At 46.2% G+C, this 25147-nt stretch overlaps 1 protein-coding gene across 1 annotated transcript in view; it reads right to left on the bottom strand.

The window, feature by feature from the left end:
* The window catches only part of LOC147617132 (Rhodanese/Cell cycle control phosphatase superfamily protein), a 41924-nt gene extending 17063 nt beyond the window's left edge, over positions 1-24861 (bottom strand). The window contains exon 1 of the mRNA XM_086776723.1: positions 24302-24861. Within this exon, the coding sequence (XP_086632849.1) occupies positions 24302-24811 (510 nt within the window). The 5' untranslated portion in view covers positions 24812-24861. The remainder of the gene's footprint in view (positions 1-24301) is intronic.
* Between the last annotated feature and the right edge of the window lie 286 nt (positions 24862-25147).

The raw sequence follows: 25147 nt of genomic DNA, 5'->3' as shown, positions 1-25147 counted from the left end.
GCATATGGGATAATCCACCATAACTTCTAGTTATCCGATAACCTGAGAGTAGCTACAAGAATTGCCACCTTCAACACTCAAGGGTTCACAAGGTCTTGTGAAGGGAGGGTGGGTGGGAAAAAAATGAGAAAGAGGCTGCAAACACTATGCAAGGTGGCTGTCCAACGGTGATGGCTGACTGTCCCTAGGAGCTGGCCGACAGCCCACAACCTACTAAAAAGGAGATAAATGGATAAAACCTCATAAATAGGAATTTCCCAAATACACCGAGATGCAGAATTTCTAACACACCCTCTGCAGCTCATATGTGCAAAGTCTGAAGAAGATAACGACCTACTAAAAAGGAGATAAATGGATAAAACCTCATAAATAGGCATTTCCCAAATACACTGAGATGCAAAATTTCTAACACACCCTCTGCAGCTCATAGTGTGCAAAGTCTGAAGAAGATAAGCTGATGAAGATGCAACCATGGACACTCCAGTATTGCGCAGTACTGGATACACCTCAGAAAGAGCACATGCCAACCTGACTCCTTGAAACGAAATGCCACCCTAAACAGCAAGGAACTTTGCTTGGCTCCGAATTCCCACACAAGTGTGCAATGAACTCCAAGAATAAAATGATGAGTTGTTGGATACACTGCGCCCATTATCCCCCAACAATGGATTGTGAACACCTCATGTCCCAAAAACCTCGAACAATGAACTTGGAACTCATCCAGTCCATAATCTCTACTACACCAAGCAATAGACGTGGAACACATCCAGCCCATAGCTCCAAAATGAACTTGTCTCACTAGATGTTTTTTTAATGCTTGGAGCTCCGACTCACGGATCCCATGCACCAGAAATGGAGCTACTAACAGCCCCCTCTCCCGCCCACAAGCCTCCTTTGGTTGGAGGCACATGGGGGAGAACTACCTGTATACTATAGAAGTTGACCATCCAAGTCCTCCCTGGCTTTTGCAGCCTTGGGGACACTAGAAGTATCAAAGTCATCATCGTGTATATCATCATTGCCCGCCTTTGAAAACTTGGTCCTGGCCTAGGCTGTACCTTTGGTTCTGCAATCCTTGGCCAAATGAACCGGCTTTCTAGAAGAATAGCAATGACACTATCTTGTCTATTGCACTGTAGCAAGTGCCTGATCCTATCCACTAGGAGGGAACCTTACCTGCTCTTGAGAAACAAGGATAGATGCCTCCTCCAAGAGTGAACCCGGTAGTAGCACATCTATGCAAGCAAGCCTTTGTGCCACTGATGATCTGAACACTCCACAACCAATCTCCAACACTTCTCCAACGGAATGAGGTACGAGGAACAAGAAGCCCTCTCTCAAATCTGAGAGAGAAAGGGGCTGGACAGTAGCAAACAGTCCACCAACACTTGCCGGAAAACACCCACCAAGGAGGTAGATTCATCGAAGAAGAGGCAGGCTGAAGATGCCATAAGTCTGGGACGCTCCACACGCGAAGAAGAGGACCACCAACTGCCGTCCAGGGCTCTGCTCCAAATGCCAACACCGTGAAAGCACAGGACCGACAACCCCCTCTCAAGCGAAGGAAAGGCTGAAACACCACGAGCAAGAGAACCTCCTTTCTGCCCAGGGCTGAACACAGCCCACACACCACCAACAACAGCACTGGCTGATGGAGAAGATAGTCCTAGGAGAAGAAAACGCAGCCCCAAGCAGGGAAACGCTGCCACCAAAGCTGAAGCACAGCACCCCTGGAAGAAAAACACAGCCACCAATGTGAAAACACAGTCTTCAGGATGAAAACTCAGAAGCCAGATGGAAAACACAGCAGCAAGATGCACAAAACGCAGCACCAAACTGAAAATGCAGCATCTTTTTGCTCCCAAAAAAAAAAAACACAGATCTTCATACATATCAGGAAACTCATTGCTGCCTTGAAGTGCCGATCCCCTAAGCGACTGATACCATGATAAAGTTGCACAATGCGGAAGCAAAACATAAGAGAGAAAGAAAGAAAGAAAGAAAGAAAGAAAACTATATTTACGTCCTTTAGAGGCCACATCTGACCTATAGGACTAATCAGATACATCCATGTGATTACATTCCACTTCGGGGGCAACAAAATGAAAATAGAGAAAAAACTAAAAATAGTTCAAATTCCCTACATGACCGTAGGAGAATCCTAGATAACATGAAGGATTTCTCCAGCAGCTACTCTTCATTACTACCATGTTTGGTTGTCCTGAAATCTGCAATAACAGCTCTACCTCTACGGTAGACTGCCCATTTTCCTTGTTTCCTTGCTTCGTATACTTTATTGAGTTCTTGTTTCCTGTTTTTTAGTTGTGTGGCTGTGAGTTCATCCGCCATCCACACCTTCGTTCCCTTAAGTGACCTTGTTTGCTTCATGACTTTAATTTTGTCTTTCATATCTGCGTACCTCAAAACCACATGTTTTCCTTTGATTGCCACTGAGGGATCTCCAATGTCGATGAAAGGGATAGCTCTGCACAGCTTTCTTTGTAGAATCTCGCATTCCGGGACATAAGTATCATTCGCAATCTCCTTGTCCTCCAATACCTCCACCTGTTCCCAACCCTCTGACAAACCACCCACCCTAATTTCTTTTGCAATCCATTGCTGCTCGTTCTCTTCATTAATCTGTGATATTACTTCTTTAATCAGAATTTCTTTAGGCTGTGGATCAAGTAAATTTACCTGTGTGATTTCCTCCCTGTTTTCTTTTTCGTGTTGTTGTTCCTTAATCTGTTTCTCCAGGGTTGAAAGATGTTGTTTTGTCTGATGTAGTTCATTTTGCAAGGCTGAATTTGTTTGCTGAAGATGTTGAATCATGCTCAGGAGGTACCGCTCCCATGGTGATGGTTTTTCATTGGGTTTGGTAGGAGGAGAGATAAGGGTTTCGGAGAAGGTTTTCTTGCTGGCCATGTCAAACTGCTGGACTGTTTGAGAGGTTGCTCTTCACGAACCCCACCCCCATGAGGTGCAAGCCCTTACCTGCTTGGAGGTGGGTTACAACCCTACCCTACAACTAAGGTGCGCAGGTGGGCAATAGGTGCACAGGTGCAGGAGAGATGGGCAACGGGAAAGAGAGAGAGAGAGAGAGGGAGAGTTATGTTGCTGCCTTGGGGGCCTGAGCAAGGGCGGGTGGGAAAGGGAGGCGCACAGAAAAGCGAAGAGAGGGAAAGAGGGCGGGAAAGGGAGGCGCACAGAAAAGCCAAGAGAGGGAGAGCAAAGGAAAGAGAGAGACATCAGACAATAAACATCATGTTATGTAGCAAGAGGCTTTTACAATGGCAATACCAGCCAACAAATGATGTAGAACATGTGCCTGTGAATGGGTTAGATGATTAACAAGTGAATATGGGAGGGCCCCTTTTATAGTGATGCTCGGAAGTTGGCCAATTGCCCCTAGGAGTTGGCCGACAGCCCACGACCTACTAAAAAGGAGATAAATGGATAATACCTCATAAATAGGCATTCCTCAAATACACCGAGATGTACAATTTCTAACAAACAGAGGTACACGTACATGATGGATACACACACAGACTCTGAAATACCCAACATCTTGCCCAAGATTATGAATGGGCCTTCTAAAAGGCTTCCTTAAACCAAAGCCACTCACAAATTATCCCTACTCTGAAAGAAAGTAAAACACAAGTGTAGGCCCAGGTACAAGACTTGCAATATGCTGGAAACTGTTGTTTGATGCTGAAAATAAGCACGAGGGAAGCCCGTAGGTGTGTTACAAGATAAGAAGCAGAAGCATCTGCTAATGACCTCAAGTGAGCCCAAAAATGATGGAAGAGGTGTGATGCTATATATAGCATAATGATGCCCTAGTCGGCCTATTGGCAGTAGGCCGACAACATATCATGGGCAATAAATGCATAAAACGCCTCAAATAAATTCCTAAAAATACCCAAAAATTAGGCTTTACATATGGAAGCATTTGGTCTCATAAAAAATGACTAGTACAAGCATGCTAGGGTTCATGTAGACCATCTAAAGATGATAAATATATTTTCCAACACCTGGTCTTCAGCACCGAAGGGGTGGTCGAATACCAGCATGCTGAAGTAAGACCTCCAAAGTAGCTCTCGGAAGTGGTTTGGTGAAGAGATCAACCACATTGTCCTTGGTAGAACAGTAGGCCAACCGAAGAAGTCCGAGCTCGATCTAGTCGCGTACAAAATAATAATGCACCTCAATATGCTTGGATCTTCCCCGTATCATAGGATTCTGAGCTAGAGCAATAGCACTCTGAGAATCCGAGAAGATGGTAACCGGGAAAGTGTCGGCACAGCACAAATGCTCCAAAATCTGATGAATCCAAAGTGCCTCAGAGGAGGAGAGAAGGTAGGATTTGTACTCAGTGTGAGGGCAAAAGGACGAAAGTGTTAGCAGTCATCTCCTGTCTATACATATTACTCAGTGAGAGCCTTTGTTGTGGGTGTGCCCGCCCAAGAGTTTTTCCCATCTTTCCCCATTTTTTAGTGTTTTTTCTCCCTTGTTTTTGGTCATGGAGACTGTCTTGTGCTGACCGACCCCTTCTGTCCTGGCCAACTGTCCTTTGCTGACCGACTATTCATATGTCGGTCAACTGGTTATTTCCAGTCATGGACACCATGTACACCTTGTCGGCTGGTTTAGGGTTGGCCGACCAGCACTGTAGGCCTTGCCCCCCACACCGTTATTGTATCGGATCTTCGTGTATATAGCAGAGTTTATATAGCTTCTCTCTCTCTACACTTCTGCGTTTTGTTTCTCACAGCACTTGTCTCATTTTCTGTTGTGCATTCCAACATGGTATCAGAGCCCCAGGTGGCTTGAAGCTTGGAGACAGTGAGAGCTTGAGGGTTTGCTGATTTTTGGTGCTGATTGGAGATTTCTTGGGCTGTTCGGGACTCGGAGATCGGGTAGAAGGCGGCCCAAGGTTCACTGTAAGCCCCCCTCTGTGTGCAGAAGTCATCGAGTGCATGGAGATGGTGCTGTAGTCCCATCCGCGACTCAGAGACCAGAATAATATCATCTGCATATAGCATAATGTGGACTGTGGTACCTGAGATGTGAAGGGAGCTGAGAGTTAGGGTTTCATGTGGGAGACACATACACAGAGAAGGAGAGAGAGAGAGAGAGAGAGAGAGAGAGACGTGTGGGGATAAGTCAACTCACAGTATGAGTGTGTGACTCTCCTATCACACGTATATTTGCTCTAGTACACATAGTGCACTTAGTACATTAAAAGTACTAAGTGTACTATGTACTATAACTTATGGGCTTGTACACACTACAAGGGTGGGCATAATGCCTTTACCCCAACAACCTCCCACTTAAAGGCAGCGTGCCCTTAAGTAAAGGAAAAGAAAAAAATCAGCATGTACATGATAATATACAAGGCCATATCAAGGCTGAAACTAGCCTCATCCAATGCCCATCAAGTGTCTGCAATGAGCAAATCGCTCTGGAGGCAAACTCTTTGTCAACAGATCAGCCGGGTTGTCATCCGTATGAATCTTGACAAGCTGAATTTGCTTGTTCTCTATCACCTCTCTGATGAAGTGATACTTCACATCCACATGCTTCGTCTTTGCATGAAAGACAGGGTTCTTTGCCAACTGGATGGCACTCTGACTGTCACAATGCAACAATGGAATATCCCCTGTATAACCCAAATCAACCACTAACCGAGATAGCCATAATGCCTCCTTGCAAGCCTCTGTGGCTGCAATATACTCGGCCTCTGTAGTAGATAAGGCAGTGCACTTCTGCATCCTGGATATCCATGACACAGCACCTCCTGTGAATGTAAACACATAAGTAGACTTCCGGTTATCTGGATGACCGGCATAATCCGAATCGGTGTAACCATGCACTAATGCATCCTGTTTGCCACGCAAATGCACATATCCTGTGTGCCCTTCAGGTATCTCATGACACCTTTCACTGCTTCCCAATGCTTTTTGCCAGGGTTGGCCATGTATCTAGAAACTACTCCCACTGCAAATGCAATGTCCGGCCTGGTAGCAACCATGGCATACATGAGACTGCCACAAGCTGAAGCATACGGAATCTTGGCCATATCAGCCCTGCCACTATCTGACTGTGGGCTGTCCATAGCATTGAGTTTCACATATGGAGGCAAAGGAGTACTAGTCTTCTTCCCCCCTTCCATATTGAACCTCTGCAAAACTTTGCCAATGTATTCCTTCTGAGACAAATACAACACATGCTGATTTCTGTCCCGAAGTATCCGCATACCCAAAATGTGATTTGCATCACCCAAATCCTTCACTCAAACAGGCACCAAGGGAATGGTATCATAAATTTGATACATTCATGAAATCCCAGGATTTCAGGAGGAGTGACATAGATCACTGCTTATACACCAAGAAAGCTTTGGATGGCAGTCATAAAGACTCTTTTTCACCTTGCATACAAGCTTCTCCTTTCCATTCACTGCATAACCCTCTGGCTATTGCATATATATCTCCTCATGGAGATCACCGTGAAGAAAAGCAGTCTTCACATCCATCTGAATCAAATCCAGGTCATCATGAGCAACCAAAGGTCATACAGCTCTAAGTGTGGTCATTTTGACCACTGGAGAGAAGATCTCATCAAAGTCCACACCATATTCTTGCTTGAAGCCCTTAGCCACTAACCTGGCTTTGTATCTTGGCTTTGCATCAGGTGCAACTTTGAGCCTGTAAACCCACTTGCATGGCAAAACCTTCTTGCCTGTAGGCAAATGCACCAACTTCCATGTTCCATTTTTGTGCAGAGAATCCATCTCTGACTTCATAGAACGCTCCCAAAGAGCCTTGTCTGCCCTCTGTAAAGCCTCCTTATAACAAGAGGGCTCCCCACAGTCAGTGAGCATCAAGTAGTCAACCCCTGGAACAAACCTGTCAGGGGCTCTGGAGGGTCTTGTGGACCTCCGTACCCATTGACCATCATTTGCAGGTTGCTGTCCAGCCTGCATATCACCTATTGGTGGCTCCTGTTCCATGCCATATGGTAAAAAGATCATGCCCGGTATCTCCTCTAACTGTGGGATATCCATAGGGATATCTTCTGCCATCTTTGGCTGTCCATTTGGACCATTTTCAGCACCATTTAAGGGCTGGTTTTGTTGCTGTAATGGCTGATTTACAGCCCTTTGTTGTTGTCCATGATGTCCATCATCATCAAAGATGACTCTGCCAGGCTCCTGTTGCCTTGCAGGCTCCTTATACATGCATCATCATCAAAGATGACTCTGCCAGGCTCCTTATACATGCATGTTTCATCAAAAATGACATCATTGCTGCGTATAATCTTTCTATTCACTGGATCCCAAAGTCTATACCCCATTTCACCTCTGTCACCATATCCTAGGAATATGCATTTGTGAGACTTAGGATCAAGTTTGGTGCGTATTTCCCTGCGTATGTGCACATACGCAACGCAACCAAACACTCTCAAGTGCTTGTATGATGGAGGCTTCCCTGTCCATACTTCCTCTGGCACTTTCCCACCAAGCCTCGTGTTAGGTGACCTGTTTATAAGATGAACGGCTGTCATAACAGCTTCAACCCAAAAACCATGAGGTAACGCAGCATGTGACAACATAGAACGGACCTTCTCCTGAATGGTCCTGTTCATCCTCTCTGCTGTCCCGTTTTGTGGAGGATCATAAGGAGTAGAGAGCTCCCTCTTGATGCCTTTAGCATCACAAAAGTCCTGAAACTGTTTGGACATATACTCTCCACCATTGTCGGTACGCAAAGCCTTCAGTGTTTTGCCAGTTTGATTCTCAACAAGAGCAACAAACTTCTCAAACACTGAGAATGTATCACTCTTCAAACGAAGAGGATAAACCCACACCTTGCGTGTGGCATCATCAATAAAAGACACAAAATATTTTGCCCCTCCCAAAGAAAGCTGAGACATCTCACATACATCTGTATGCACAAGCTCTAACTGAGCATCTTTCTGTCCAAGAGCTTTCTTGTGGGGGCACTGGAGTTGCTTGCCATATATACAATGCTCACAAAACTGAAAACTTGAGAACTTTAGAGAAGGCAAGTAACCAAAACGAGACAATTGCTCCATTCCTTTGACACTCATGTGTCCCAACCGGCTATGCCACATAGAGATTTCCGGCAGCTCGATTGCATTTACATTAACATGTTGACAAACACCAGCATGCATGAAGTAAAGAGTGTCCACCTTAGAGCCTCTGGCAACAACCAGTGAGCCCTTACTAATCTTCCACTTTCCACGACCAAATGTGGTAGCATAATCAGCATCATCAAGCTGTCCAGTAGAAAGCAGGTTCTTCTTGATCTCAGGCACATGCCTGACATCATGGAGCATAAGCTGTGAGCCATCTGAAAACACAAGCCTCACATCACCTCTGCCAAGAATCTTGCATGCATGGTTGTCACCCAAATAAACTACTCCTTCATTGCCAACAGTATACCTGACAAACAAGTCTCTGCAACCTGTGACATGAAAGGAGGCACCTGAATCAATGATCCATGAGTGCATACCATGACCATCCCCTACAAGAAGTGAATGGGCATCAAGTGAAGACGTGAATAGGACTCATCTTTGTCTTTGTCTTTTCCTTTGCCCTTTTCCTTTTGATCATTCTTTCATTTGTAGCATTGCTTTTTGATATGTCCCTTCTTGCCACAATAACGGCATTCCAAGTCCTTTTTGGAGCGGGACTTGCTCCTTCCCCATTCTTGGCTTTTACCCCTTTGCTGGGATCTCCCACGTGCATTCATTGCATTGGACTTTCCAACAGAGTTGTTCTTCCCGTTCATCTCCTCTTGAAGGAGTGCACCCTCCACATCTGCATATGACAGCATAGCATTTGAATTGCTAGTGGCTGTCCTGAATGTGTCCCAACTCTCCTGGCAAAGTGCATAAGAGAAAGGTGGCTTTGAACTCATCGTCCATTGCCAACTTTTGATTGATGACCTGGCTGACAACACCATTAAACTCATTTAGATGGGCTGTCATAGACGCCCCTTCCTTCATTTGAAGACCTATGAGTTTCTTCAACCAATACACTTTGCTTGAAGCACTTTGCTGGGCATACAAGTCCTACAATCTTTGCCACATTCCCCAAGCTGTCTTCTCTTCACGTATGCTGAAAAGTAAAGAGTCTGACACAGACAACATGATGGTAGATCTTGCCAGCTCATCCATATCTTCCCATTCTTCAGCAGTAAGAGAAGCGGGCATTACACCCCTTTCTTTGATGGGCTTGTGCTGCTTCTTTTGGAGCAACACATTATAGCACTGGGTTTGCCAAATGTCATAATTATGTGAGCCTTCAAGCTTTTTGATGTGAAGCAATGAAGAGCTCTCACCTGTGGTTGCCATAGCAATATGCAACCTTTTACACAGTCAATGCCTGACTCCCTGCAAGATGTGCAAACACTGCACCAAAAGCACACAAAGTGCTCACAGTTGTTCTCCCAAAGTTTTATCTCCCATTGCGGAAGCACGAATGCAACTCTCCTCCCACTGAATGTGATAAAATCACCAAAATCTGGTTGCTGCAGATTTATGACAGCACCTTAGATGTGCTCTGTTCCCCTTCCAAAGTACTGTTCAGCAGTACTAAGTGCTCACCAATGATGTACCAAATCTGTACCGGCAAGTACAGCAGTTGAAAATGAACCTTTTCCTCACTCAAATCAATGTACAGCCATGCCAAAACTTGTACAAAGTTGTACCAAATCTGTACCAGCAAGTACAGTAGCAATAAATGCTCTCATGGCTGTCCAAATGAGTGAAAATCAGACCTTTACAGTCCCCACCACTGCAGACAACAGTCCCGCACAGAAATTGGGCAAAAGCCCCTTGACTGCAAGTGGATTTCTGAGGGTTCAAGGCATAAAAGTCTTCCCTGCTGCTTTGCCAAGCTCAACAAGCACAAAATCTTGAAAAGCCCCTTGATTCAAGATCAATTTCTGATCATGCATGGTACATTAATGCACATGAAGGCATCCAGAGTCTTCACAATGCTTCCCCCTGGCCACATATACATCCAATACATAAAAGCCCTTTGATTTACTAGCACATTGAGTGCTTGACAGGCATCAACACATTGCCCAAAGCATCAAATGCCCGTGCCTACATGGCAGCATGCAAATCAACCCAATTGGCACAAAAGCCCTTTGATTTGCACTCCAATTTCCTGCAATTTTGCCCCGAATGTGAGATTGCTCACATCATACAGCATGTATGAATGCCCAATGGCACAATTACATCAAAAGCCCCAAATGTTGATACACAATTTCCTGCAAATTGACCCGGAATGTGACCAATGTCACCCAATGTTGCCAATTTTGCTCAAAATCTGAGCAATTTGGACCTGTACCTGCTCAATTGATGAAAATGGACATGCAAAATCCCAAAAAATTGAAGCAAAATACCTCAGACAATTTTTGATTTTTGTTTCAGAAAGGGAGGAGTCGTATTGCTGTGATTCGTGAACTGATGATGCTGCTGCTGTGCAGGTATTGAGAGGGCAGCTGTATTCGTGCAAGTTGGCGTAGACAGGCAGCACTGATTAGGGGGGCTGGCTATGAGCTGGCAGGTAGTGGCGAATCAGACCCACACACGGCAACACTGGTGGGCGGGGTATCCTGGCGATGGACGAGTCCAACGCTATAGAGGCACTATCGGAGGCACCTGCTCTCACCGAAGCTGGCGGGCTGCACACAGATGGTGGCGGGTTGTGCTCACCCAGCCTGGCTTCGACGGCTCGCTTGTAGGCGACTACGGCTCAACAGCTCTGCGCACGGGCGACCAGCGACCAGTTCTGCACACGCAGCACACCCAGGCGACACCACACGCAGCCCTTCTACAGTCGACGTGCTGACACCAGCGTTGACTGGCCGGCGGCGTCTCTGTGGCCAAGCCTTTCTCCAATGTGAATCTGGCCTTCAGGCTGAAGCCTGCGGGCAGCAGCTTGGGCGAGAAATGCCCTATTCTTGCCGGGCGGCCGCATGCTGGTAATCGTCCAAGAAGGACTGCCCGTCCTGGTCCACAGAGCCCGCCACAACCTTGCAGGAGCTATGGAAAGTCAGCTACAGAGGTGAAACCGGTGGCCCTTGCAGTTGGGGTCAAAAATGCCTGTGGACACGCACCCCTGCTTCTTCAAGCAAATGCTGGAGTTGCAATCGCCATGGCTCTGATACCAGTTGAGGGAGCTGAGAGTTAGGGTTTCATGTGGGAGACACATACACAGAGAAGAAGAGAGAGAGAGAGAGAGAAACAAACGTGTGGGGATAAGTCAACTCACAGTATGAGTGTGTGACTCCCCTATCACACATGTATATTTGCTCTAGTACACATACTGCACTTAGTACATTAAAAGTACTAAGTGTACTATGTACTATAACTTATGGGCTTGTACACACTACAAGGGTGGGCATAATGCCTTTACCCCAACAACAGTATGAGTGTGTGACTCCACTATCACACATGTATATTTGCTCTAGTACACATAGTGCACTTAGTACATTAAAAGTACTAAGTGTACTATGTACTATAACTTATGGGCTTGTACACACTACAAGGGTGGGCATAATGCCTTTACCCCAACAAGATGTCTACTCCGTCCCCACCACCGTGACCAATGAAGTCAGCCACCTCATCAATGTATAGCCCAAATAGTGCAGGAGAGAGTGGGCATCCTTGCTTCACACCTATGGTGCTAGCAATAGCATCAGATTCACCCCCAGGGCATCGTATGCGCCCGAGGACCTGCTCATATAAAGCATAGATGTCCCAATCCATCTCTGATGGGATCCCCAATGACTGTAGGCACTGGAAGAGTCTCTCTCGTGGCACCGTGTCAAATGCTTTGCGGAAATCCACAAAGTAGCAGTATAATCTCTTCTCCCGCGCCCTAGCCTGGTCAATCAGACATCTCAGAGCGAATATATGGTCAATAGTGGAGAAAGCTCGTCGGAATCCAGCCTACCCTGGTGCTCGCTGTCCCTCCTTCTCTGCATATGAGCTCAACTCTGCCTCGAGCACTGCGCCATAAAGTTTGGCCAATGTATGACCAATCATGATAGTCCTGAGTTGCTGGGGTCTAGCATGTCTCCCGCTTTGTGGAGAGGCACGATGGTGTGCATAGTCCACTCAGCTGGTAGGCCCTCCACTAGTGCCCTATTAAAGAGGTGAGCAACAAAGGGTCCCAGTGTGTCAGCTGCATAAATAAGATGCTCACTCTGTATACCTGTGTGGTCAGCCGATCTCCCATGCTGCAACCGGCGGATAGCTCTCTCTACCATCGAGGCGGTAAAGAAAGTAGAGGTGGTGGGGCGGGATTCCTGTGGCTGTGGTATGGGCGGCTGCTGAGGGATATGGTAGAGGCTCTTTGCATATGTGTGCCATGTGTGTGGATCCTCAATCGGGGTACGAGGTTGAGGCTCTCTCATCCTACGCCATGCAGTGGCTCAATCTCTACTCATGAGTAGGTGGTATATATCCCAGTACTATGCCTCCTCATATGCACACCTCTTACGGCGTGTGAGGATCCTCATCTGTCGGCTCGCCTATCTCTATGTAATGGTCCCCAGTGCTCTCTCAGCACGGAGGTGTCTATATAGCTCTCTGCACTCATCATCATACCACCGATTCTGGGGCATGCTCCCAGATCTATCTGTGCGCCCAATGTGTGTATGATGGGGGAAGCTATGGGTGGCGGCTGCGATGCTTGTGTGGGTTGTGTGGGTGCTGGTGTGGAGCTCACCAGAGTGACAGTAAGAGGTACGTGTGATCCGCACCAATAGGACAGGGGGGGGATGGTGAAAGATGTCACTGCCTGTGTGGTCTCCATGGACCCCATGATGTAGTCCACTGTGCTACCCCCCCTATCGTGGAAAGCATGTTAGTGCTCCTGAATCCTGCCACTATCTCATCCCGTTATAAATAACAAGATGGTGTCGCGCTCCCAGCTCAAGTAAGTGATGACCATATCTGGTGTTATCCGGCCACATGTCCTCTGACACCTTGCAAGCTCCCGTGTCCTCCACCTCTAGTGTGTGCATCACCTCAGGGTGCTCGAAATCATAAATATCGCACTGCCAGCTCTGTGTCCATGCATTGAAGTCCCCCATAAGGAGGACTTCCCCTAGGTTGGAGTAGTGTATGATCTCATCTGAAAGGGCTGCATATGGTGACTCTCCCAATGGCCCTGTGTCCTCCTCGCCTCTACTCTCATCCTCTGTTGTCATGGCATATCTCGATCCTCTAAGAGAGAAGTAGCATAGAGCAATGTTTCCTTCTTAAAGACTTCTTCGAACTGTGCCCAAGCCGTTGGTTTAGGGTTGAGTTCTTTCCACCAAAGCAAAGCTTTGCCTGAGAGGAAACCTGTTGCTAACTGATCTTTTTTCCATCATCATATGGATGAAACAGGAAATGGACTTGCCACTTATGTAGGCAAGTGTCCACTATCTCCTTGGTACGCTGCTTTTGCTTGCCCCCAAACTGTTCCGGAGTAATATTGGGGCCTAAAGCAGATGCCAAAGTATCCATACCCAAAAGTAGATAGGGTAGTGGTCAACAAAGAGATGGAGTTCTGTAAAGCCTGCATCTGCGCGGTGAGTTGTGCTTGACGTTCCGGGAAAGAAGCTTCGAGAGCAACTTTAAACTCTTGAAAATCTAATTTTAAAACAAAATCGTCGAAAAGATCGCCATCGATGGCTTCCGTAGCCGGCAGGTCTTCACGTTCGAGAATGGGTTCCAACTCGGATTCTTGGGTCGACATCTTGAAGACAGCAAGATGAGACAAAAGTTTGATCTTGCACAAAGAAGAGTGCTAGAGAGCTTTAGAGCTTAAGAGATGTGTGGCAAGAAGCCTCCTTAAGGGGAATTTATAGGCTTCCCCAAAAGCTTACTTAGCTTTTGCTTTTGTGTTTTATATATATATATATATATATATATATATATATATATATATATATATATATATATATTCTTTAAAAAAACACCATAAAAGCAAAGCGTGGGTTTTTTTAAACCCTTTTCTAAGGTTCAAAACAAACAAAGCATCACATGGAGGTTTGTTTTTTTTTTTTTTATAGCAAAAGCTAAATTTACAATAAAAAAAACCACCACCCGACGATTGCTTTTGGCAATTTTCTGCAACGTTCCTTAGCGCTGCCTGCCTGTCACCCGTCGGCCTGCGTGTATCACCTGCTTGCCCGCCTGTGCCTAGCTATAATCGGCGCACGTGCGCCTACCTGCGCATACCAGCCAGAGTGCAAGCCCCGCCTTCCTACGTGCGCAAGGCCACTCATATGTGTACCTCTGTATCTCGGGATTACATTTACAACTCTGCCAGGAAGATTTACTATGGCACAGGCAACCAGGGATAGACTCACACGAGGGTATGCAACTTTGGCCATGCTAGAGAGATAGTGTCACTAGGCACACTTCCAGGAGCCCCGCACGAAGGAGTGGTTGTGTGACACACTAGTCACCCCTGCTTTGATGTATGCTGTGGCAGTATGGGCACTTGGGCTCGCCACCTCCACATGGTCTCACATAGAGGCCTCAGATTCTCATGCTCTCACGGACGATCCGCAGCAAACCCTCCGTCCCACATGACATTCTCCGGACGGAGTTTGCTGCACCTCCTATGCTAGTAGAGGCCCTCTTCCAGACGATCTGCTTCATACAGAGAATCGGAGATATGCCATCAGATAGACTCTCACATAGAGCTTTTGAGGCGTCCAGGCAGCTCGCAGAGAGTGGAGATAGGAGATCATGGTATTCACAGATGATACAGTGGCTCACTCAGCATGGTCTTGACATAGATCACCTGCCACCTTTCCAGTATGATATACAGGCACCACACATCCAGCTCTCTCACAGTGAGAGGAACAGAGTCCTTCGGCAGGATTTATGGCAACGATACACTCAAGAGACTTGAAATACACCCAGTCAGCCTCTACCGCCGAAGATGTTATACTAGAGATCAGTTTATGCGTATCTCAGCGGATGGATTCATACAAGGACCTGAATACATGGATGTGTACATGCCTCACAGTGCCCGAGTGGTGATTGGCCAGCTCAGAGTGTCATCACGCCAGCTTGAGATTGAGACAGGTAGGGCAGCACGGATCCCCAGAGTTGAGAGGATATGCAGACTATGCCAGGAGGAGGTTGAGAGTGAGGAACATTATGTATGCAGATGCAGAGCATATAGTGTCATTAGAGAGAGATACACCACCATCTTCAGTGGACATCCCTCACTCCGTCAGATCATGGAGTCCGCAGACCAGCGCAGATTAGACACACTGCTATGGACTCATACCACAAGGAGAGGTGGGCGACAGCTCCGGCTCACTGATTTCTTCCAGAGATCTATCCCAGTGCCTACCCTGACACAGGAGGGGATTACACTTCAGCGCGCTGCGGACCTCCGAGCCAGACGGAGACCGAGAGCACCAAGCTACCAGACTCCCAGACTACATTAGAGGGCGATCACAGAGATACGGGCTCGACATCAGCACCATATCCAAGAGCGGCTAGCTCACTTTCACACTCACCTGAAGATCATGCTCCGAGGTATTTTTGCCTCGCCATCGCCTAATGTATCACATATTACACCCCCATTATGGTACTGGTTGGAGCTAGACAGATCTGCATTGCATTCTTGTATACCCTGCGCATATAGGTTGCATACTGAGCCTCTGGCAATAGTGCTCCATCCATCACACCCCCCCACTAGCTTAGTACTTTCATAGTTTATTTCATGTTCATTTTGTCCTTTTTTTTTTTTCTGGACATCCAGAAGACATTGACAGTTGTACATTGATTTGTCTCATAGGTCGAGTTCGGCCTCTAGTAGACGTTAATACAGCTTTCTTTCTTTCTTTATCTCTCTCTCTCTCTCTCTCTCTCTCTCTCTCTCTCTCTCTCTCAATGGGCTAACCTTTCTATCACCCAATGTGTGGTAGATCGGTTAGCTCATGGAGTTGTTATTCAACACGTCTTGTGTTCGAATCTCACTCCTGTCGGATAGATCTTGTTTGGTCTCTTGGGATTGTTCCTACGACATTAAAACAGCGTTCTTCACTGGGGTGTGAGTAAATAAACAAAATGGGCTAACCTTTCTATCACCCAATGTGTGGTAGATCGGTTAGCTCATGGAGTTGTTATTCAACACGTCTTGTGTTCGAATCTCACTCCTGTCGGATAGATCTTGTTTGGTCTCTTGGGATTGTTCCTACGACATTAAAACAGCATTCTTCTTCTTCTCTCTCTCTCTCTCTCTCTCAACGCATCATGGCAATCTTCCATCCCCCATAACTTCGGATCATTGCCTGTGTTCTGTAGCCGAGGACATCAGAGTTTGCTACAACTCCTTCACAAGATTGGCCTCTTCTTTGAAGGGCCGGTTCTTCTTCACTATTTGCAAGGTTTACTGACGATAATCATTTTTTGACGAAGCAATCCTTTTCTTCATAATTAGGCTTACATTTCTCTTTGAAGTACCAATCTTTCTCATCATTATTATTGTTGAACAATAATTGCACTTTTTATGTTTATCCTTGGAAGACCCTTTGCTGTAGCTTTTGTTGGAGTAGAAAGTTTGATTTTCACCTCTTTCTTTAAGCTTCTTTTCTTCTTCTTGGAGGAAGCTAATGATCCCTTCAAAGGTTGGACCACGTAGATTCTTGAGAATAGTGACAAGATTGCCACTCTCCTTGGGCATGTTCTACAAGAGCGTTGCAACCGCATCATCATCTTCCACCACTGGTGCTCTAATGGCAGAGAGCTAAGTCATAAGACTCTTCATATGATTGATATGAGAAGCAAAAGACCCATGAGAATTCAGCTTTAACTCAAAGAACTCAATCTTCAGTGCAATTTGTGAGTTCTTCCCTTTTTTCCCAAACAATTTGTCAACTGCTTTCCATGTTTCTAGAGAAACTCGAGGTCGAAGATATAAAGAATATAGTTGTGACTAAGTACCAATGCAATATTAGCCAACGCTTTATCATCCTGAATGATTCATGCAAGCTCAACATCTCTAGAAGAAAGCTTTTTCACCTTCCCACTGACCACACTCCAAAGACTTCCCTCATGAGATGATACTTAGCCTTCATTTGCGAAGTGTGGAAACCATTTCCATCAAATCTATCCAAGTACAAGAAGTGATGGTTAAGCATGGTGATTAAGCATAGAGATTATCCTAATAAAAGAGATTAACACAAGAGAATGAGCAAAAGAGCTAAACACAATTGACTAGCATGGTTTTCATGTGGAAACAGGTCGTAGGTTTCTCAAGGAAACATGTTTTTGGGTTTCTCCAGGAGATAGATCACATGCAGGCAGAAGGTACAAGAATGGACACATGTTTGGTACAGCCTTGCTACTGATTGGGCAAGGGACAGGGAATCCATCCATGACAGAGATGGATAGTACCCTTGGAAGGTAAAGAGGGTTGGTACAGGTGTGTCGACTGTATGGTATGCTGTGCTGTGATGCGAGTTCTCTTTTGAGAGACAGTTTGGGAGTCTGTGTTGTGATGCAGAAGCACTGGATGTGTCAGGGTGTGATGCTGTTCATAGTGTGAGAGGCTATGGATGGTTGTGGCAGTCCTGATCATGGGAGAAAGCTTCTATATGTAGACTCAACGTGAGAGAGTCTTTCGATGCAAACAATGGCTGGACTTGTTTGTGGATGCCGAGTGGACAAGAAGCCATGATGCAGGTTCTTTGCAGGCTTCAGGGGTTCTACTGAGACGGCTGAGTTTCCAGCCTTATTGTAATCAAAGCTCTTATAATCAATTAAAGAAATACCGCAAGGGGCGCCACTGTGTTTTGGGGCCAATCGGTGTACGTGTACTGTTTGCAGGAGCACTCTAGCTCTCCCTGTTTGTTTTCCTTTTCTAGGTCTTCAATGGCGTTGAAGTGTTTTATGTGCGAGTGTTTGTTTCACCGCCCGTCAGGCCGATTTCAAGGTTCCGTTTGCCGGGACATCGTCGACTTTCTCAAGGAGGCGAGCCCGTGGTTGTCACATCAAAAGCTTCAACATGAGGAAAGTGAAAAGGAAGTGCAAGAGACAGTGCAAGATTGTGTGTCTTTGCCTATATGAGGTGAAGAGCACGAGCTGAAGATGAAGATCAGGAGAAAAGACACCAAGGACAAGAAGTAGTCGGCCAGGAACAAGAAGCAATTGAAGTGTTATGGTGCAAAACATGGGTTGAAGGCTATGGCTTTCGACAGTTTGTCACCGGTCGTATCTTCATAGAGGCTTCATGGGTTCGGAAGACAGTTTCTTTCTATGTTTAGCAGTGGTGATCTACTATGCTTCATCGAGGACTTGTGCTTACCACTTGGGTGGAGTGCAAGCAGGTTTTGGGTGCCTGAGGATGTATCAGATGAGGCTCAGACGGAAGCGGAGGAACTTGACGAGGTTCTTATTCCCGAGCAGATACTGGCACATTAGGAAAGAAAGGTACAGGGTAAAGTTTCCCGTCGCTATCCTATGAAGTTCAAGAGCTGTTCAATGATGGATGCGAAGTGGATGGAGGAGGTTCACTGATGGATGCGAAGTGGATGGAGGAGGGTGACTTAGCAGATTCACCTCAGGATTTGCAGCTTTATCTTAATGCCTTTGAGTTGGAGTCGACTCTTGTTACGGCTCATTCAGGTTCAGCAAAGCATAGGTCTGGAGCATTGCCTGATGCTCAAGAGGGGGGTAGCACCTCCGCTCCCTTGTTACAGACAGGCTCATTTGTCATCTAGGAGTCGCTTGGTGACATCTTTGTATTCACCCGAAGGTACTGAGGTTGACAGTACATCTGCTTATGGGACTTCTATGATCTTGTGTTCTAGACACATGAGATGATGGTTGAGTATGGTTCACAGTCGGCCGCACCTTGAACTATAACTGCAACTATGGATAACTCTATGGAGGGCATAAGTCTTGCGAGCAGTCCTAGAGTTGGTTTGGTTCATGGCTATATGGATCAAACTCTATTTGTGCATGTATGCATACACTTTTTGAGGTAGAGGTATTTTTGTATTCTGGTGCCATTGGATCCTGGTACCATTGAGAATACATAGGGAAATACTCTGGACTGTATGGTGTGATGCATGTATATTGGTATGATACATCAAGTGCTTTATTATGTTCATGGATGCACCACTGGGTGTGACTCCTGCAGGATGGCCATGAGACATATGTGGGAAGTACTTAGTGGATGTAGTGTTTGGATGCATTGAATGCTTTCATATGCTCATGTTGTACCATCAGTCGTGGGTCCTGCGGGATGCCCATGGGCGTAAGGCTTGCAAGCAGCCCTTAGACTGTTACTTTGGAGTAGGTAGAGCATTTTGATGAGCATATTGTTTGCGAATGCATGTGTGTCATACATATGTGTGTGTCATATGTAGAATGATGCATGGTATTGTTTTTGGCTAACACAGTTAACGTGTTTCCATTTGATTTTAGACTTTTGCTGTAGATTCTGAAGGAACAAGCAAGAGGTGTTTGTCACTTTGGTGTGACAGTGTGGCTTATTGTGCAGGATGATTGTTTTATCATCCAGATGCATTGGAGGGCCATTGTTTTTGCCATATGGGGTGTCTTTGCTCATAAGATGCTTTACTGTGCCATTGAGTGCAATCGAGGACGCTTGCCATTTTTCAAGAGGGGGGTATGTCACGACCCTGTGTTTTTCTCTAGACAGTATGCAGGTGTGCACGGGGACATGGTGGACAGTGTGAATGGCATCAGATTTGAGTTAAAAAGGAAGCCCATGTGTGGATAACCCCAAGTGTGAAGGGGGCAAAGATACTTTAATTTAAAAAGGTTTTATAACCTTTGGTGGGCAAAAAATTAAAGTTTTAAAGGTTTTAAAACCTTGGGAGGCCATTAAGCAATTTATAGAGGCTACTCCACGTTTGGAGGCCCATGACTCTCTCTTCTCCCTCTCTCTAGCTTTTTGGGAAGCGTGCTAGTTCTCATGCGTGGAAGAGAGGAGAAGTCGACTGCATATGGGGCTGCTGGTTTTTGGCTGCGCACAAAAGAGCCAGTGCAGATCTGTACGACTGCTGCAGGTACAGTGTACGGCTGCTGCAGGTACAAGCGGCACAGGCTGGTACAGCTGCAGGTACAGTCCACGAGTTCAGCTGTACGACTGCAGATTCAGGTGTACAACTGTACGACCGCAAGCATATGTGTACGGACAGGTACAGCTGGTACAGGCGGCTGCTGTACAACAACTGATACAGGAGACAGCTGCACACTATTTGGTACGGGTGGCTGCTGGTGTCGACCTGTTCGGATAGGTGGTTGCAGGCGTGTGCTTTTTGGAGGACGCCGTGCTTTTGCAGAAGACAAGGGACTGGTTTCTCTGGACATAAAGGCGGACAAGGGCTGGTTTTTCATGAACATAGACATCATGTCGATGGCGTTCAACTGATGGAACTTTCAGCTTCTCTTTGCTTTGGGTTCGGGACTGTTTTGAGATCAGTTTGAGGACTGTTTATGGGCTGTTTTTGTTTGGCTGCAAATTCAGCTATGTACTTGGGTTTCTGGCTGCAAGTACAGGTCACTTGGTTATGTTTCTTGGCATGGGAGTGATGCAAGCTCGCATGGCTGCATCATGGAGCAGATTGTTTCTTCCTGCTAGAAAGGAACAGAGGGACCTACAGTTATGGGCATCTCTATGTCGCCAGATGTTTCATGAGGGAACAGGTAACTAGATGTATGCTGTTGTTGGCACTGTTGTTGAATGGTGCCATGAATGGTTCTGTATGGAAACAGGACAGAAGTTTCAAAGGGAAACAGGCCTAAGGGTTTCATGTGGAAACAGGTCGTAGGTTTCTCGAGGAAACATGTTTTTGGGTTTCTCCAAGAGATAGATCACATGCAGGCAGAAGGTACAGGAATGGAGACATGTTTGGTACAGCCTTGCTACTGATTGGGCAAGGGACAGGGAATCCATGACAGAGATGGATAGTACCCTTGGAAGGTAGAGAGGGTTGGTACAGGTGTGTCGACTATATGGTATGCTGTGCTGTGATGCGAGTTCTCTTTTGAGAGACAGTTTGGGAGTCTGTGTTGTGATGCAGAAGCACTGGATGTGTCAGGGTGTGATGCTGTTCATAGTGTGAGAGGCTATGGATGGTTGTGGCAGTCCTGATCATGGGAGAAAGCTTCTGTATGTAGACTCAATGTGAGAGAGTCTTTCGATGCGAACAATGGCTGGACTTGTTTGTGGATGCCGAGTGGACAAGAAGCCATGATGCAGGTTCTTTGCAGGCTTCAAGGGTTCTACTGAGACGGCTGAGTTTCCAGCCTTATTGTAATCAAAGCTCTTATAATCAATTAAAGAAATACCCCAAGGGGCGCCACTGCGTTTTGGGGCCAATCGGTGTCCGTGTACTGTTTGCACGAGCACTCTAGCTCCCCCTGTTTGTTTGCCTTTTCTAGGTCTTCAATGGCGTTGAAGTGTTTTATGTGCGAGTGTTTGTTTCACCGCCCGTCAGGCCGGTTTCGCTCCATCCAGCCCTCACTGTGTATCGGAATGGTGGAGTTGTCGCCAATGAAGATGCGACCTGACTGCCATTTCAGATCCAAAAAGAAGTCTCGGGAAGGAGTCATATGCCTGGAAGCACCACTGTCAAGAATCCACTCCCGGATATCCTTTGCGGTGAAGCCAACTGCCTCCTCGCTCGAAGACGATGAAGCATCTGAGTCCATCATCTCTAAGTGCACAAATGCTGGAGTCTTTGCAGCTGAGGCTAAAGAATCAGCACTCTTCCCATTCCGCTTAGGACACTTCCTCCAATAGTGGCCTTTCTCGCCACAATCATTGCAGAACCTCTCGGCCTTCAGTTTCTCTCGGTCTACATCAGGCTTCTTCTCAGAAGACTTCTCCGATGAAGCCTTCCCTTTGCCCTTGTTATTCCGGCCTTTCGACCGTTGGCCAGTTAAGACCTCCGAATCTCTGTTTCTCTCGGTCTGCATCAAGTCTCTTCTCAGAAGACTTCTCCGATGAAGCCTTCCCTTTGCCCTTGTTGTTATTCCGGCCTTTCGACCGTTGGCCAGTTAAGGCCTCCGAACCTCCGCCCTGTGGAGGGTTCGTGAATCTTTCCTCCTGGTCCAAGACCATGGGCACAAGATCCTCACACATTATGGTACTCAGCCTGCCACTGGTAATCAAAGACGAGTGGAATGCTGAGTACTTAGTAGGCAAATGCGACAGCAATGTTATGGCCATATCCTCTGATGATATCTCCTTCCCAGCCTGAAGAACTTCCTGCTGAAGAGCCTGCAACTTGTTAATGTGCTCCCGCATCTTCGATGACTTTGCAGGGTTCATAACCCGCATCTGTACTTCCAAGAAAATCCTCTTCATGGGCGATACCCTATTATAAAGAGAAGCCAAATGTTGCTATATACCTCTGGCCAACGTCATATGCTTTATATGATTGATTACCTACGGTGTGTAGTTGAGGAAGATGAATAATGGACCCTAGCATTGACACGATCCCATAACTGTGCCTGTGCCTCGCAGTACTTTCGAATCGACGGTAACTCCCCTTCCTCTACCTCCGGCCGTGGAACCCCAACAACGATGAAATCAGCAAGGTCGTATGACTCCAGAACAGATTCCATCATAACCTTCCATATGCCGTAATTGTTCCCGTCCAACTGACGGTCTACTGGGAACGTGGGGAGTGTCGGGATCTTCACATGCTTCTCAACCATCTCGAGTAAATCTGCCATTGCGGGGAAGTAACTGAAAAGGGTGGGTGGGTGGGAAAAAATTACACCTGCAAGTGGCTGTCCAGCGAATCAGCCCGCCTTCCTCTTGCTTCTCCTCTTCCCGAACAGTCCAATCAGTAACACAACGGTCCCCCTCTTGCTCACACAATTCCCAAGATCTATCAAGAGCCTAGAGCTCTAATACCATGTTAGAATATGCAGCGGAGATGATGACGAAATCTGAGAACGCAAGAGCAAGTGCAGAAAATACACAGCAATGGAGAAGGAGAGAGAGAGGCGTGTAACTCTGCTCTATATACACAAGAGAATCCTGAAAATATGATACAAAGGAGTGGGGGCCATGGGGCCATTTTATATGGCCCCAAATACCCAGTCGGCCAATGAAAAAACAACCGCTAGCCTCACGACTGGGTGTCTTCTAGTCGGCCAACAAAGAAAAGGTCCACGACCTGAACAGAAGTAGTCAGCCTACTCAAGGGAATGAACACGTGCACACTAGTGTAGTCGGCCAGCTTCTAGGTCATCCAGCCATCATAGGGCAGCCACCCACACCATGGAAAAATAGGAAAAAATGCGAAAAAAAATATGGAGAGTGGGAAAAAATGAGAAAACACCTAATACGAGCGGGTACACCCACAACAGAGGCCCTGGTGTATATGTATAGACAGGAGATGACTTCTAACAAAAGGAGTATGCGGCATAATGGTTGGGCGTCTAGTTCATAGTTATGGGAAACAAGAAAACTGAAATGGAAATGGCATTTGTGAGAGGGCAGAAACAGGGAAACACCACACCAGCAAGAGAGAAATAAAATAACTGGAAGGGGGGAGAAGAAGAAGGAGAGGAGAAACACATGGTGATGAGGAAAAAGAAATTTTGCTAGAAGAAAGAACAAAAAAAAAGCCAATGGTACCTTAGAAACCTTACATTTTTTCGCTCACACATACATGCATACAAATAAACTGTACATGTATATACATACATACATACAATAAACTCTACATATTGTATGTACGTATATATGTATGTTTTTGTGTATGTATGTCTATAAGTACGTTTGTACAAGCGTATCTTTGGGGATCAAAAATTTCAAAACTTATTCTAAGCCCATATTGTTTGCATGTATTTGAAGGTTTTGACAACCCTAGGTTCTGATCCCGTCGATGTATCTTCCCTCTGAGAGTGACCAACCAAGGAGGAAGACCCCCGACCCTTGTAGCATAGTACCCTCGAGCTCCTCGGAGGGTTGTACTCCTCTTACTTGTGGATGTCTCTATTTTGACTAATAGAAGTTGCTTTTCATGGGAAAGAAAACATTTTATTAAAGGGACCTTACCAAGCTCAACTAAAATGATAGGAGATACATACATGAAGCCATTGATATACATTTTACCTTTTTCTGAAGAAAGAAAGATAGCCTTTCTGGGTATCCTATGGTCTGGTAGGGGTCTTAGACCATTATCATGACGCCTTAAACACCTATACATAATAAATCTCTCCAAGAACAAATCAATAAGAAAAATACCTCCATGAAAGAAGTATGACGTGCCACTTCAAGCTGAGGATCATCAATGTCCACTAAGACATAGAAGTTAACCACCAAGTAGTCATCGGCTTTCTTCTCTTCTTCACATGAAGAGCTCCCAATAGCAGCAGAATTCTTCTCGTTGAGCTCTGCCTCACCATCGCCAGGCCGCAGGGCTTCCTCTTCCAGCTCATCAGAAGCCAATAACACAGAAAAATCCTCATAGGAAGAAGCAGCTGTGCTTCCAGCATCTATGCCTGAAATGTACCTCCCTTGTGCAGCAGCAGCTGCAGTGTGGAATGACCGCGGGCAGAGAATGGCCGCCCACCGTCTTTGCGGCGGACAGGTTGGGCGAGGAGAAGGGTTGGCTCGAGGGTGTAAACTGGTGGCGAGGGGACGGGTGAAAGAAGAGGTGAAGAAGCGGCATCTCTTGAAGAAGTAGGCGTGGGAGAGGCTCTCGCTGAGAAGGCAAGCTTCCCCTGAGCTTCTAAACAGCAGTCTACAGGTCATCCCTCTTCACTCCCACAACCCGCTGGCCCTTACTCAAAATTATAATATGGGTGCCAATTTTCTGGCCATTACTTAATTAATGGCAAAGAGTAGAACCTAAGGTCAGTTGTGATTTTTTGTAAGGTTTTTTTCTCTAATGTCTAAGTCAAGGCTCAAGGCGATGTAATTTTTTAAAAAAGTTGGATACGTTTGGAAGCCGATTTGTCTGAAAGTAATGCAGGCTATTAAAGCTGCTTGCGTCGCATTTTCAGGCTAGGCAATAGCCCTGTGCGCACGCGCGCCCGCTATAGAGAGAGAGAGAGAGAGAGAGGAGAAATGAACAATGTTTTGATTTTT

The sequence above is a fragment of the Cibotium barometz genome, chromosome 37 (assembly GCF_041138505.1).
Source record: "Cibotium barometz isolate CiBa-2024 chromosome 37, ASM4113850v1, whole genome shotgun sequence".
Classification (NCBI taxonomy): Eukaryota; Viridiplantae; Streptophyta; class Polypodiopsida; order Cyatheales; family Cibotiaceae; genus Cibotium; species Cibotium barometz.
Note: the sequence above shows the minus strand (reverse complement) of the source record. Positions and strands in the feature narration are given on the sequence as shown.